Genomic DNA, 12988 nt, shown 5'->3' on the forward strand with positions numbered 1-12988 from the left:
TTGCATTCAAAATTTTATTGAACTACTATTTTATGAATTTATGTCAATAAGTTTGGAATCAAGCTGTAGTATTATATATGAATTAATTTCTTAATTCAAAAGAATGCATTTAAATGTAGATGTTATTGAATCATGTGGTATGGTATGTTGAATGCAACACTGTTTAAAATTAGATGTTTGTGATGTCAAAATACTAAGTCTGTATATTTGTACATATTATAAACTCAAGGTACTAATATTTACAAGCTAAAATATAAAATTTTTGTATCTTTATATTTTGTTGAGATATGGCTTATGTGCTGAATCAAACATGGTAACCCTGTTCACTTTTTTCCATTTTTGAAAATGGCCCCTTATGTAAACTTGCTTCAATATACGATATTTGAATAACCAGTCAGCAGCTTGGATGTTGCCAGAGTGGTTTTCTTGGACCACTTTTTTTAATCTTTGAAAAAGGTACCACATTATTTTGATCCAAGTTTTCAAGGAGGTATGTTTTGTCTTTAGTCTGCTTTAGGAAGAGTGTATATGTAGCCATTGTGTCCCAGCCAATAAGTGGCCCTTTAGAAAGAAAATCGAGCACAACTCACTGGTGGGTCGTGTGGGGGTCAGTGTTAATAAATTATAATGAAATTCTATGGTATCAGTGTAGTTATTTATGACTTTTTAGTTATTCAACTATATATGTAAAACCTAAAAAAACTTTTGTTTGATATCCTTAATGCTCAAAATTTTAAAAGGCTTAGCAACCTGTGCCCAGCAGCACTCGAGTACAAAGGTCATAGCGAGAAGAGGTTATTGTTTGCTTCTTGGTTTATTGTTCTATATTTTAAGATAAAATATGTTGAATAATTTATTTCTAAATAATAGTAATCTATATACATATATATAACATATAATAATTGAAATGTGACTGTATATTACAAAATACTAGTCTACTGAAACACAACCAAGAAAGGTCAGTTTTATATTACTGGATATCTGACATGAATGCACATACATTGTGTCAGTGCAAGTTATGTGATGTAAGCTAGACATTACTGGAAGGTCAATATAATAAAAATTAATAAATATGTAATGTTATAATATGTATTCCTTCTAGCAAGAAGAAAAGCATAATTTATATTTTTTTTTTTTTTATGATGGTGACAAGGTTGGTCAAATGACAGACCCCACATAGAGTATAGAAAATAACATAAAGTGTGAAGTCTTATTGAAAACAAATGTTTGAAATGTATTTAGGAGGTTCTAGAGATTATGCAAATAATATTTGAGATTTTTTGGGACAAAGAACAATTTTTTTAATTATAACATGAAATCACTTTGCACTCAGATTAGCAACAAAAAAGACTTATTTTCACAAACATCTCTTTAATAAAAATATTTCTTTAAAAATCTGATTTTTGGTGTACAAAAAACTTGTTATCTTTACTAAAATTCTACCAAACGTTATGAAGATACACATGCCGTATTAAGAGTTATAATGCAAAGACTTAATGTGTACAAATGTGTAAACAAACTTGTGTATGTTATACCAGGCTTGTAGCAAAAGGGGTAAAACATCATTTATGTCTTAAGAATACTTATAACACAGCAGCAAGATTATAATCACTTTCTGTACAGTGATAATGCCTTTCATTAGATATGAAATAAAGATTGTATAAATATTGTATTTGTCAAAACAAGAGGTTTACTGATAACTGTTTTTCTCCAGGTTATTGAGGAAATATTTTTTGCAACCAGTTTCAAACATGGCATTATAAAATAATTTGTGAACATTGGAAGCAGGCGTTGGCTGTCTGCCAGCTTTAAGATTCACGTCAGTTACCAACCTCATCTTTCTATTCAAATATTCTCTCGATGAACCCTGGTCCTTGAAGATTAATAATGATGTGCCAGATGGGTTTCTTTGTTGGATCTGGTAGAATTATATTTCAAGGTGAACTTTTTTTGTTATTGTTACAAATATGCAAATTTTTTTTAAAACTCTGCAAATGTACTGACACCTAATGCTATTTTCTAGCTCGCAGAACATGAAGAAAGACTACAACAAATGATAAATGCCCAAGAATTGCTGGAAGAAGGTGAAGAAGATAATTTTATTGTATGTTCATCTTCCTTGCTTGTTATCACCAGTTAAAGTTGATGTAATTAATGTTTTCCAAACCACAGTGACGATAAGGCGTTCACTTTTTTTCTTTCTCAGAGTATTAATATTTAACTTAATTGCATGAAACTTAAGAAAATTATCTTAAATAATATCTAGTCTTAGCTTAAAATTAATGTAAATTGATTTTAGTTTGTGTCAGAATAATTTGCTGTGATGTACCTCACTTGCTAAAATGAACTAAAAACTTATCTGATGTATTGTCAAAATATAAAACTAAATTCAGGTGCTGGATTCCCCTCAGAAGACATGGTAAATAGCATGATTTGGCTTTGCTGTTAACACTCCTACGAAAAGTGGGGCCTAATAGGCCCCAGAGCAACTTGAAAGGTTATTAATATTAGGCTAATAATTTTGTATTTAAATGAAATTGCCATTTAAATCCATTAATGAATGGATTAACGAGATTCCCACTGTCCCTATCTACTATCTAGCGAAACCACAGCCAGGGGAACGGGCTTGGAGAAATCAGGACTAGAAACGTCTTTTCGTAGGAGTGTTAAAAGAAAAACATGTATTGTCAAAGAAGAGAATTTTCTTCGGTATCAAATAAATGTAATTTAAGAAATATATTTTCAAAAGAAACTATGAAAAAGTTCTCAAATGTCTGATTTGTTTCTAAGTCTTCTAAATATTTCATCAGTTCCTTTCTTCATGGCCAGGTGGTTAAGGCACTCAACTCGTAGTCCGAGGATCATGGGTTCGAATCCCAATCACACCAAACATGCTCATTCTTTCAGCCATGGGGGTATTATAATGTGATGGTCAATCCCACTATTCATTGGTAAAAGAGTTGCCCAAGAGTTGGCAGTGGGTAGTGATGACCAGCTGTCTTCTCTGTAGTCTTACACTGCTTAATTAGGGATGGCTAGCGCAGATAGTTCTCGTGTAGCTTTCCCTGAAATTCAAACCAAACCTTTTCTCACTCCTTTAGGAGTTCTGGTTAGTCAGAATCTCATGAAATCACAGAATGCTGTGTAAACTACTTCAGTAACTTTTCACTGATGGAAAATTATTATTATCTGTTGTGTTTATTTTTAAATGTTGGCTGTAATTGTTTTCATAGCTGAGCTTTGTTAGTAGTTGTTCAGACCACGTGCTGTGACACTATAAAAAAGTAGCAGTAGAGGTATGTAGTAATGAAATCACTAACAGAAAAATAAAGTAACATCAAAAATAAGACACGAATCAGTGTTTTCTGGGTGTGATAACATGAAAAGTAAGAAATGAATCAATCTATTCTATAGGTATAATAAGAAAAATAAGACACGAATCAGTGTTTTCTGGGTGTGATAACATGAAAAGTAAGAAATGAATCAGTCTATTCTATAGGTATAATAACAAGAAAAGTAAGACATGAATTTGTCTATTTTCTAGGTATAGTACTTTATTAGAAAATAAAAGTGTACTTCAGAATAGGCAGAAAAGTTATTAAAAATCAAATTTTTTGTTTATGAGCAAAACTTCTTGGATCAAAAGTGAAAGTTGAAAAATATTTACAAATCACACATATAGAAAGTTTGGACTATTATTTTTACTTGTGTTTTGAAATTTAATTTGCACTTGGCACCTGTAAAGTTTACATCAGTCATTATAAATTTAAATGCCTGTGCTTTGTTTATATTTAGTGTAATTTTTATTTTGAAACAAAAGTGAAAGGACTATATTTGATAAAGATTGGCTATCAGGACTTTTTGTATTTAATAATGTATTTAAATGTTTTTCCATAGTTTGTAAAGCAATAAGTAATAATTAGGGAAGATTTTGATACTTTTGTGGATATGTATATTTAGATGATGGTTCCAAGTGATTTTGTTCTTCTACAATCTTATAGAGGGCGCTTCAAGAGTTGGGTTGCCACTCTGCAGAAGAGCTGCAGCTTGAGAGTAACAGACTAAATCAACAGATTCAAAAGGCCAAAAGTTTTAAACAGACCATGAGTTCTCAGGAAAGTTCAGTAAGTTAATTTCAACAGTATTGTAGTTTATACATTAACAACTGTAACACATGTACTGTTCTTATATGGACTAGAGGAAACATGAACTTGAAAGGTTTTGACCATACTTATTTATGTAAAGCTGGGTCAGTTTAGTTTTCTGTGGAAATCTTTATCACTTCCTTTCATTTTTCTTGTGCATGAATGTTTACAGGCTTAAGTTGGGTTTTTGGAACCTGAGACTTGAATAAGTTGGTGTTGTTATTGCATTTATCTTTTTTTTTTTATTGTGTCAGGAGTCGACAAGAAAGATAAGGTGTGTGGAAGTAGATCTAAGAAGGTTTTCTGATCCAGAAACTTGGATTGCAGCTGTTCGGAAACAATGGAAGGTGAGTGGAAGATGTACCAACATTGTTTATTAAGCTTGTTGTTTATAATAATACTAAGTAAATGTTAAAATCATTTTGAAGATGTTTGATAGTTAGTAAAAGTAAAAAACGACAATTATCAATAAAAGAAATATTTAAAGTGTGAGAAAAAACAAATTTAAAAGGTTTTGAAGAGTTTTTATGTAACAAACAGCTGTGAAATTTCAAACTATACTCAATACAGGTTTTGTTTTAAGAATTATTGAATTCAGATTGTATAATTAAATGACATTTTATGAGGATTTTTTTATTCATTTAGAGGAGAGTTCGGTAACTGGAAAGTGGTAATTTTGTATTCTTGTGGCATATTAATTATTATTAAAGGTGAATTTTCAACAAATTTAATAATTGCCTTAGAAACTGTACTTTGGTTAGGTATAATTCCTGTGTGGTTGCCAAATTTTTGAACACTTTAGTTTTTGAGTAAAAAATGAAACAAAATATGCGGGTCCTCAAACTCAAGTTCCTCTTGGTCGTTCGGCTATTTCCGTGACATTTTACAACTATGACGTAATAGTTGCCAAACATGCTTCGTTGCACGCTGACCATTTTGTTCCTTTCAGTGCTGTTGTTTTATGTAAAGCTATCAGTGCTTTCTTCAGATTACATACTTTGTGAAACTACTTTTTGTCTTGATATTGCGACTTTATGTTTGCTTTATGATAACATGGTTTACTGCATTGCTTGTGTTTGTAAAAACGGTTCGGCATCGGGCAAAAGCTTCTTTCATTTCCGTGCAAAGAGAAGGAACTGGCAAGGTGGCGATAGTGGGTGCAGATGGTAAATAGGAATAACTGGAATCCTTCACACCATGCAAAGCTTTGTCAAGATCACTTTGAATGCTCATGTTTTGTGTCGGATCCCCTTTTTTTGGGTTCTGTGGGTTTCAAGCCAGGCAGGTTGAGACTGAAAAACCATTGGCAGTAGACAGGACCGTCCCCACAATCTTTCCTCACGTAGAGTTGAGGACTGATCTCAGTCTGCAGCGTACAGGTTCTACCCCTCTGAAGCCATCCCTTACCATCATGAAAAGAACAAATGTAAAGGTATGTGTGCAGTATAAAGCAATAAACAATAACTAGTATAATATAATAATTTAAAAAGTACAAGTTTTGAAGAATGTAACTAGACTTACACATTTTACATTCATGAGGGTGTTTTGCATTTGTGGCACCTGAAAATCTGTGAAACCTTGATTTTCTAGTTTAGACAGTGGACATATCTATCCCAAATAGAGTATATTCCAAGTTTAAAAGCTGATAGATCATTCTGTAGATGTTTTTGTATCATTTTTACATATGGAAAAGTTTAAAAATACCATTTTTCAAATTTAACATTTCAAGATAAATTGAAATAAGACTATGTCTTGAACATGTTGAAGTAATCAAGTACATGTTATGTATTTTTTAAAAAAAACATTGTAGACTTGTAAACAATCAAATATAAACTCCATAACATATTTCCATAACTCATCATAATAAAATTAATTTTAACACAGTACTTTGACATTGTCATATTAAATGTAAATCTCATAAACCTCATAAAGCATGTTGTTTTAATATATAATCTTATTTCTTCAGTATCACTCACAGTTCCACTACTCTCGCTCACGGAACTGTCCTCATCACCAGAACTTGTCAGATCTGTGTCAAATGTAACTGTTCAGAACATAAAGTCAAAACAGACTCTGCCCCTGTTTCTCTGTATGCACTGGCCATGTTTATTTACATTCAACACATTGGCATTGGCGGTTTGTTTGGCAACTATTACGTCACAGTACTTTTCCTAGCGGCAGACATAAAAACTTAAACATTCGGTTTGCCGCTCGAAAAGGGCTCTTTCTGCACCAAGTTCTATGTTTCATTTATTAGCACATATTTTTTATAAAAAATGTGAACTTGCAAAATTAATCAGTATGAGTAGTTCTTTTGACTGCAAAGTTTTCTTTTTTCTGTAAAATTTACCTTTAATTTAATAATACCACTGGTTAATTGTCCTTTTTCTGTCATATTGTTAATAGCAAGAACTTGTGTATACTATTTTTTCTTATTAAAATATATAATATTATGTGTTTGATGAAATTAGTTTACTACGTATTGTTGGTTCTTGTTAACTAGTTACCTTCCTGTTAACCTATTAACTGAAAACTGGAGAAAGCTAGTGCAAATAGCCATTGACCAAATTTGTTTTAAATATTTGGAAACAAGAAAACAAATAATCAGTGTTGTGTGTACTTTGTAACTATAACTGGAAATGTAACTGCTGGGTTGTAAGATTGTAATGTAAATTCTAACTCAAAGTAAAGTTTTATATTATCAAATTAAATATAGAAGTATAATAAATGACCACATCTGTGATGGTTGTCCATCTTTTATATCGTTTTATTGTGAACCAGTGTTCTTTGTTAGATTGTAAATGTGTGTTGACAGTATTTTTTAATGCTTCTTGTATGTGTTATTAGATGGGGGTCTTGTTTGTTTGTTGTTTTGAGGAAAGGCTGGCCACGAGCTAGTGTAGGGGCTGATAACCCAAAACCAAGAGTCATCCCTGTAATCCCTGTTTCAATGATTGGACAGTAAGAGGGTTCAAGAATTGGGGGTGGCCAAACCCTGGCCAAGTGGTTAGTGTGCTAGATTTTGAATGTCGGATTCTTCGGATGTTGTGTTATCACCACGAACATGGATTCTGCACTGTGAGGCTAGGGGTGCAGTATAAGAGAGATGACAGAATCTCACTATTTGATTACAGTAGTACAAGGGTTAGTTGTGGGTACTTTTGACTTACTTTCCCTCTAGTGTATCACTTGAAAATTATTTAAGTGTGTAGCTTTTTAGCATTCAATTAGCTTAACATGAAATTAAAAATAAACATTCTATCTCAGGAAAAGTATAAGAGACAAGTTTAGGTATACCATGAAAAAATATTATATTACCTTCTTAATTAAAGAACTACATAAAATTCAGAAAGTATCGAGCTACCTGTATAGTTTAGTTTTCATATTTTTCTTGTGTATTTATTAGGAGTTGCGTGAATCGAGACTGTCCAGACATCGATATCAGAAAACTGAGAAACTCCCTCAGTTGTTTGATTGTGAAGGTAAGTAGTGCTCAGGGTAGATGAAATTAATTTATAAAAGAAAAGTTTATTGATAGCAATGTGTTTATACTGCTGTGTTTAGTATGTGTGTGTATATTTATATTTTAGTGAAAATAATTACATTTTAATGAAGTTAAATAGTAAAGTAAGTAAAATCATAAGGAAAGACTGTTAAAAACAGCAAATCTCAAACCTCTGACTAATTATATAATTTGAGTTAAAATAACAAATATATAATTTTTTTCCTCAAAATAGTTAATATATTTTTATCAGCTTGTTTCATTTTATGCAAGTTTAAACTTTGTAGGTTTAACAACAAAATATTTTTCCTGATGTTTTAGTGTCTTACTTATTCGTACAGTATAGTTAGCTGTCTTCTTTTTAAAACTAATATTTTTGTATAAAGAAAACAATCTTAGCTTTTCATTGTTTTTAATATACAAGATTATCATTTATTATTATTCTGTAAAACAATACATCTATCTTATTATTACAGGCAATCCAGTGGAAGCAATGGATGAGGTAATACATAAGTTCTAATCCAGTACTGTAATGTTGAGCAGTCAGACATATATTTTTAAAAATCAGCTAATGCTGAACCAAAACCAAATCGCATGTAGTCAGTCAAAGCATGCATTATGGTTGTTTATGACTTCTTCTCTTTCTCTACTAATCTGTACTGAATTGTGATAGTATTATTATTTGATTGTAACTTACCAGTAATGATGTGTGAACTTACGTTTTTACAAGAAGACGAAGATGTGTAATTTCATACTATCTTAGAAGCATATTAAAGACACTTGTTTTTCTTCAGATAGTGGTTAACAAAAGCAAACTTTTGTAAAAGAAAAAATATATTCAGGTATATGATCAACAATTTATAATAATATTTGTTATGGTTAAATGTTTTTTTCTCGAAATATCTAAATTAAAATGCAAATGTAAACTGAGAACTGAAAGTTTTTATTTATGTTTTTATTCAATAATTTCATTGCTGTGAGTTATTTGTAATACTTAGGTTGTTCAGTTCTAGTAAAGGAGGTGTTGGCAACAGTCAATGAAAAAAGTTTATTCAAATCTTTACTACTTAATTTTTTTCAGGGGAGGGTGAAATGGGTTTTGATTGATGGCAATAAAGATTTTTGTTGAAAATGTTGTATTTCTGTAAGTTGTTTACAAATGTAGCATTTCTATCTGATGTGACAGGTCTCGGCAGAACACAGTGAAGATGAACAAGACAAGATTTTTGAATTGGAAGAAATCATAGCGGAATACAACCGTGAAGTTAGCAAGTAAGGTGAAAGTAAAGTAATGGTAATACATAAATTTCAAAATATACTTGTGTTTGTTGCATTTGTATTTTTTTTTTTTTTTTTTGTCTTGCTTCCTTATACAAATTGTTGTATACCTGTAGAAGATGTTCAATGATGTGTTGGGAAGACTGAATATTTTGTTCTTAGACAAGCCAGCTTGATGAATATTTGGAATGTAGATGTGTAGAATTGTAATTCAAATTAAGTAAACATTTTTGGGCATAAAAACATTTAATTGATTGTTTGTTAATTTATATTTAAAGCAAGGTTTTATTATAATTTCAAAGTAAAAATATTCTTTAGAAGGAACTTCTTTTCATGTGATGAATACTGAGGGTTGAGGGCATAACATTTGGATAATTTTGGATATGCAAATCAGGAGATTACCACAACTGGTATAAAATCTCAGTTTTAGTATATCATAGTTAGTGTGATGCCATTTATAGTTTATCATTTTTTGGGAAGGGTATGTAATAGCCCTTTTCATCATAAGGTATTATTTATACACTTAATTCATAAGGATATATCAAAAATGGAATGTCTTTTAATTTACAAGGAAATATTCCTTGTACTTCATGGAAAACAGAAATGTGAATCAGCTTGGGGTACCAGGACCATCAAGAAAGAAGCCTAACACAGGGAATAACCCATTGTGGTAAACAAAAAAGTGGGCATCTTTCAACAACATGCAAGAATCTATGAACACTGGTCTATAACAAAAATTCTTCATATGCCCTAAGTAACAGTACACAATATAATTAAGAAGGAACTCCAACTGAAACATTTCCACAGGTCGTGTGTACACAAGTTGCTATCATGACATGTACCTTCAAATACCTCAAGCATCTGGATAAAGAATGGGATTGAAAGGTTTTAGTGCAGATTGGAGAGTTGTATTCATTGTTAAAAAAATATGAGTAAAATATGACTTTTAAAAAACAATTTTATTTAAATCAGTGTTGCACCATCAGGGTAAACAAGTAACATTTAAGTTGTTAACAATGAATTAGTTATTCCTATTATTATGAATGAAAATATATCAGTCATTACAAAAGTCACATTTGACTTCTTAACCCTATCACCATGGGTCATGGATCAAGGGCCGTGTCATTGTGTTTGTTGTTCAAAATTTTATTGAACTACCATTTGCATCAATAAATTTGGTATCAAATTGTAAATTATAATTCAGATTAGTTCATTTCTTAATTTAAAGGTAAACATTAAATAGCACCACTAACCAATATGCCAGTTGTACACGTATGTATATTCAAGTAAATAAATGAGCCTTGTGTCCTCCTGTCTCCTGAAGATAATGGATTATGTTGTTCACTGAAACATGTATACTCTCTCTTTTTCTTCTGATGTTATACAAGTTTAATGTGATCATGAAACATTGGTGTTGTGGTTAATATTTTGTACTGAGTATAAATATTTTTCTTTTGCTAGTAAGTCAGGTTACAGGTCAGAGCACCGGTTTTCTCTGAACATCGCTGAATATTACCAGCTCCATCTTGGTGTGGAACGAATCAGGTGAGAACAAAGTGATATTTTTATAATTTTACCAGATACAATGCTAGATAATGCTGGAATCAACTCTGCATCATAGAAATATTTTTTTAAATTTTTATTCACATTTATAACATTTTATATATAATCTCAGATTTCTATTGTAGCTCTGACATCTTTTTAAAAGTTACTTTTATATACTACTGTGGCCACACAAACGAAGTGATTTCTATTCTTATATTTCTAGTGAGATGTAAAACTTGTCTGGTTTTTAGTGATTGAAAGTCACATGATCCTGTAACTTTTCTAAGTCTGTTCATGGTCAAAAGATGAAATAAAGTTTTAAATCCATCATTTAACTATGAATTATTTCAGTTAGTAAATTTTTCTCTTTTGTTTTCCAACTTTTGTATGCTGGATGGAACTAGTCTAGAAGGAATTGGACCGACATGGCATGGTGATTAGGACACTCGACTTACAATCTGTGGGTCATGTGGTTGAATTCTATCACCAAACATGCTTATACCCTTTCAGCCGTTCATGTGTTATAATGTGACAGTCAGTACCAATCTTTGTTGGTAAAACAGGAGCCCAGAAGTTGACAGTAGATAATATTGAGAAGCTGCTATGACATTTAAATCAAGGATGTCTAGTGTAGATAGTCCATAAGTAACCTTGTGCAAAAGAAGGTCTGCTATGGTCTGATGGTTAGGGTGTTTGATTCACAATCTGTAGGTTTGAATTCTCAGCACAGAACATACTAACCCTTTCAGCCTTGGGTGTGTTATGATGGTCAATTCCACTATTTATTGGTAAAAGAGTAACTCAAGAGTTTGGTTGTGGGTGGTGTTGGCTAGAGTCTATTGCATGGCCAAATGGTTAAGGCACTCGACTCATAATCCAAAGGTCATGGGTTCGAATTCCCATCATGCTAAATATGCTCACCCTTTTAGCTGTATGGGACATTATAATGTGGTGCTCAATCCCACTATTTTTTAGTAAAAGAGTAGCCCAAAAGTTGGTAAGTGATGCAACCTTTCCTCTGGTTTGTCACTATTAAATTATGAATAGCTAGTGTAAATAGCCCTCAAGTAGCTTTGGAAAATTTTACAAACAAACAAACTAGGAATTAGTTTTCTGTAAAATTTATTATAAATAATATAAGAAACAAGTTATTAGATGGTGTAATTTATTTTGTAACTTCTGTTTTTGTATACATTTCAATAAATGTAATATTTTGAATTTTTGACTAAATTTCATGAACTTAGTTGGGATTTTAACATTTGAAATGATTGATTTTTTTTCTCTTTCTCAATATTTTGAGGTTTTAAGGAATTTTGATTTCAGTGGAAGATTCAGGGATGACATTGTCATTAAGTCCTTAAGTAAATGATTGATATGAGTTTCAGATTTCTTTACATATATTTCAAAATCATTATTTACAGTATTGTAAGTAGATAATTGTTTCCAAGTACAAAACTATGTTAGTATATGAAATGCATTAAAATCTTATTACATTGTACAAATAGTTCAGTATTTTACTTCCATAGAGTGCCCGAACTTTTATTTCAACCCTGCATGATTGGTCACGAACAGGCTGGTGTAGCTGAGATTGTAGAGGGTATTTTTGCTAATTTTTCTACTCAACAGCAAGCTCTCTTGGCACAGGTAAGAAAGGAAATAGTGCTATTAACTTACATCATATGTGTAATAGGTGTAAAAATCAGTTACATTTTGGTAACGTTCCATTCGTCATTGTAGCTTAACAACAAAACTATGGCCTGATATTGTTGTATTAACTGTGTATATAATATTTTAAAGGTTCACTGGAACTAGTTTGAATTCCACTCATGATTTTATGTTGTTGTTTTGGTTGTTCTTTGTGTAACAATCCTCGGTTGCCAGTGTTGCTGGTTGTCAGTATAACTGACAAGAACCTAACATTGTAACTGAATGTGTACTGTTTGTTATGTGTGTGTGTGTTATCTCCCACTTACATAGTTGGGCATGAACTTATGTGACAGTTTGACTATAGTTCATAGTACTTATGACGTGAGTTTTTAATTGAGATTAATACATGCAAATGGCTTTCAAGAAGAAATTTTTTGCCACTGGTGTATTCTGTTCTTATTTAAATGTACCACACTGATCTGTTTCATGAAAGAGTGACTTTGATTCTTGATCTCAGGTAGCTAATAAACTTTGATTCTTGATGATAGTTAGATATTCAACTTTAATTCTTCAGGTATTAAACATTCAGGAATTTGGCGAAAATGTATTGTAATGAAAACTCCTAGCATAATATACTCACCTATCCACCTATTCTTTTCTTTCTAACATTCTGCTAGATTCCTTAGATTTTTTTTATCTGTACTAAAATAAATTTCCTAGAATAACAGATGAAATTAAAAGGGTTAGGCCTAACTTGTTTGTTGTTAGTAATGATGGATAGAGATTTGATGTTTTGGAATATGTTGGCAAGTGAAGTGTGCAAATAATATGTACTGGGAATTAACGTCATTGCTCATAAACTTCTAAATGT

The 12988-nt window shown here is 31.4% G+C and overlaps 1 protein-coding gene across 3 annotated transcripts in view; it reads left to right on the plus strand.

Moving 5' to 3' along the window:
* Positions 1–12988, plus strand: part of Arp5 (Actin-related protein 5) — a 32335-nt gene that overhangs the window by 17332 nt on the left and 2015 nt on the right. For all 3 annotated transcript variants that reach the window (XM_076487441.1, XM_076487440.1, XM_076487442.1), the window contains 8 exons: positions 2024–2104; positions 4002–4124; positions 4400–4492; positions 7552–7627; positions 8124–8149; positions 8834–8919; positions 10387–10470; positions 11997–12114. In XM_076487441.1, the coding sequence (XP_076343556.1) occupies positions 2024–2104; positions 4002–4124; positions 4400–4492; positions 7552–7627; positions 8124–8149; positions 8834–8919; positions 10387–10470; positions 11997–12114 (687 nt within the window). The remainder of the gene's footprint in view (positions 1–2023; positions 2105–4001; positions 4125–4399; positions 4493–7551; positions 7628–8123; positions 8150–8833; positions 8920–10386; positions 10471–11996; positions 12115–12988) is intronic.

The sequence above is a fragment of the Tachypleus tridentatus genome, chromosome 2 (assembly GCF_004210375.1).
Source record: "Tachypleus tridentatus isolate NWPU-2018 chromosome 2, ASM421037v1, whole genome shotgun sequence".
In the NCBI taxonomy this organism is placed as follows: domain Eukaryota; kingdom Metazoa; phylum Arthropoda; class Merostomata; order Xiphosura; family Limulidae; genus Tachypleus; species Tachypleus tridentatus.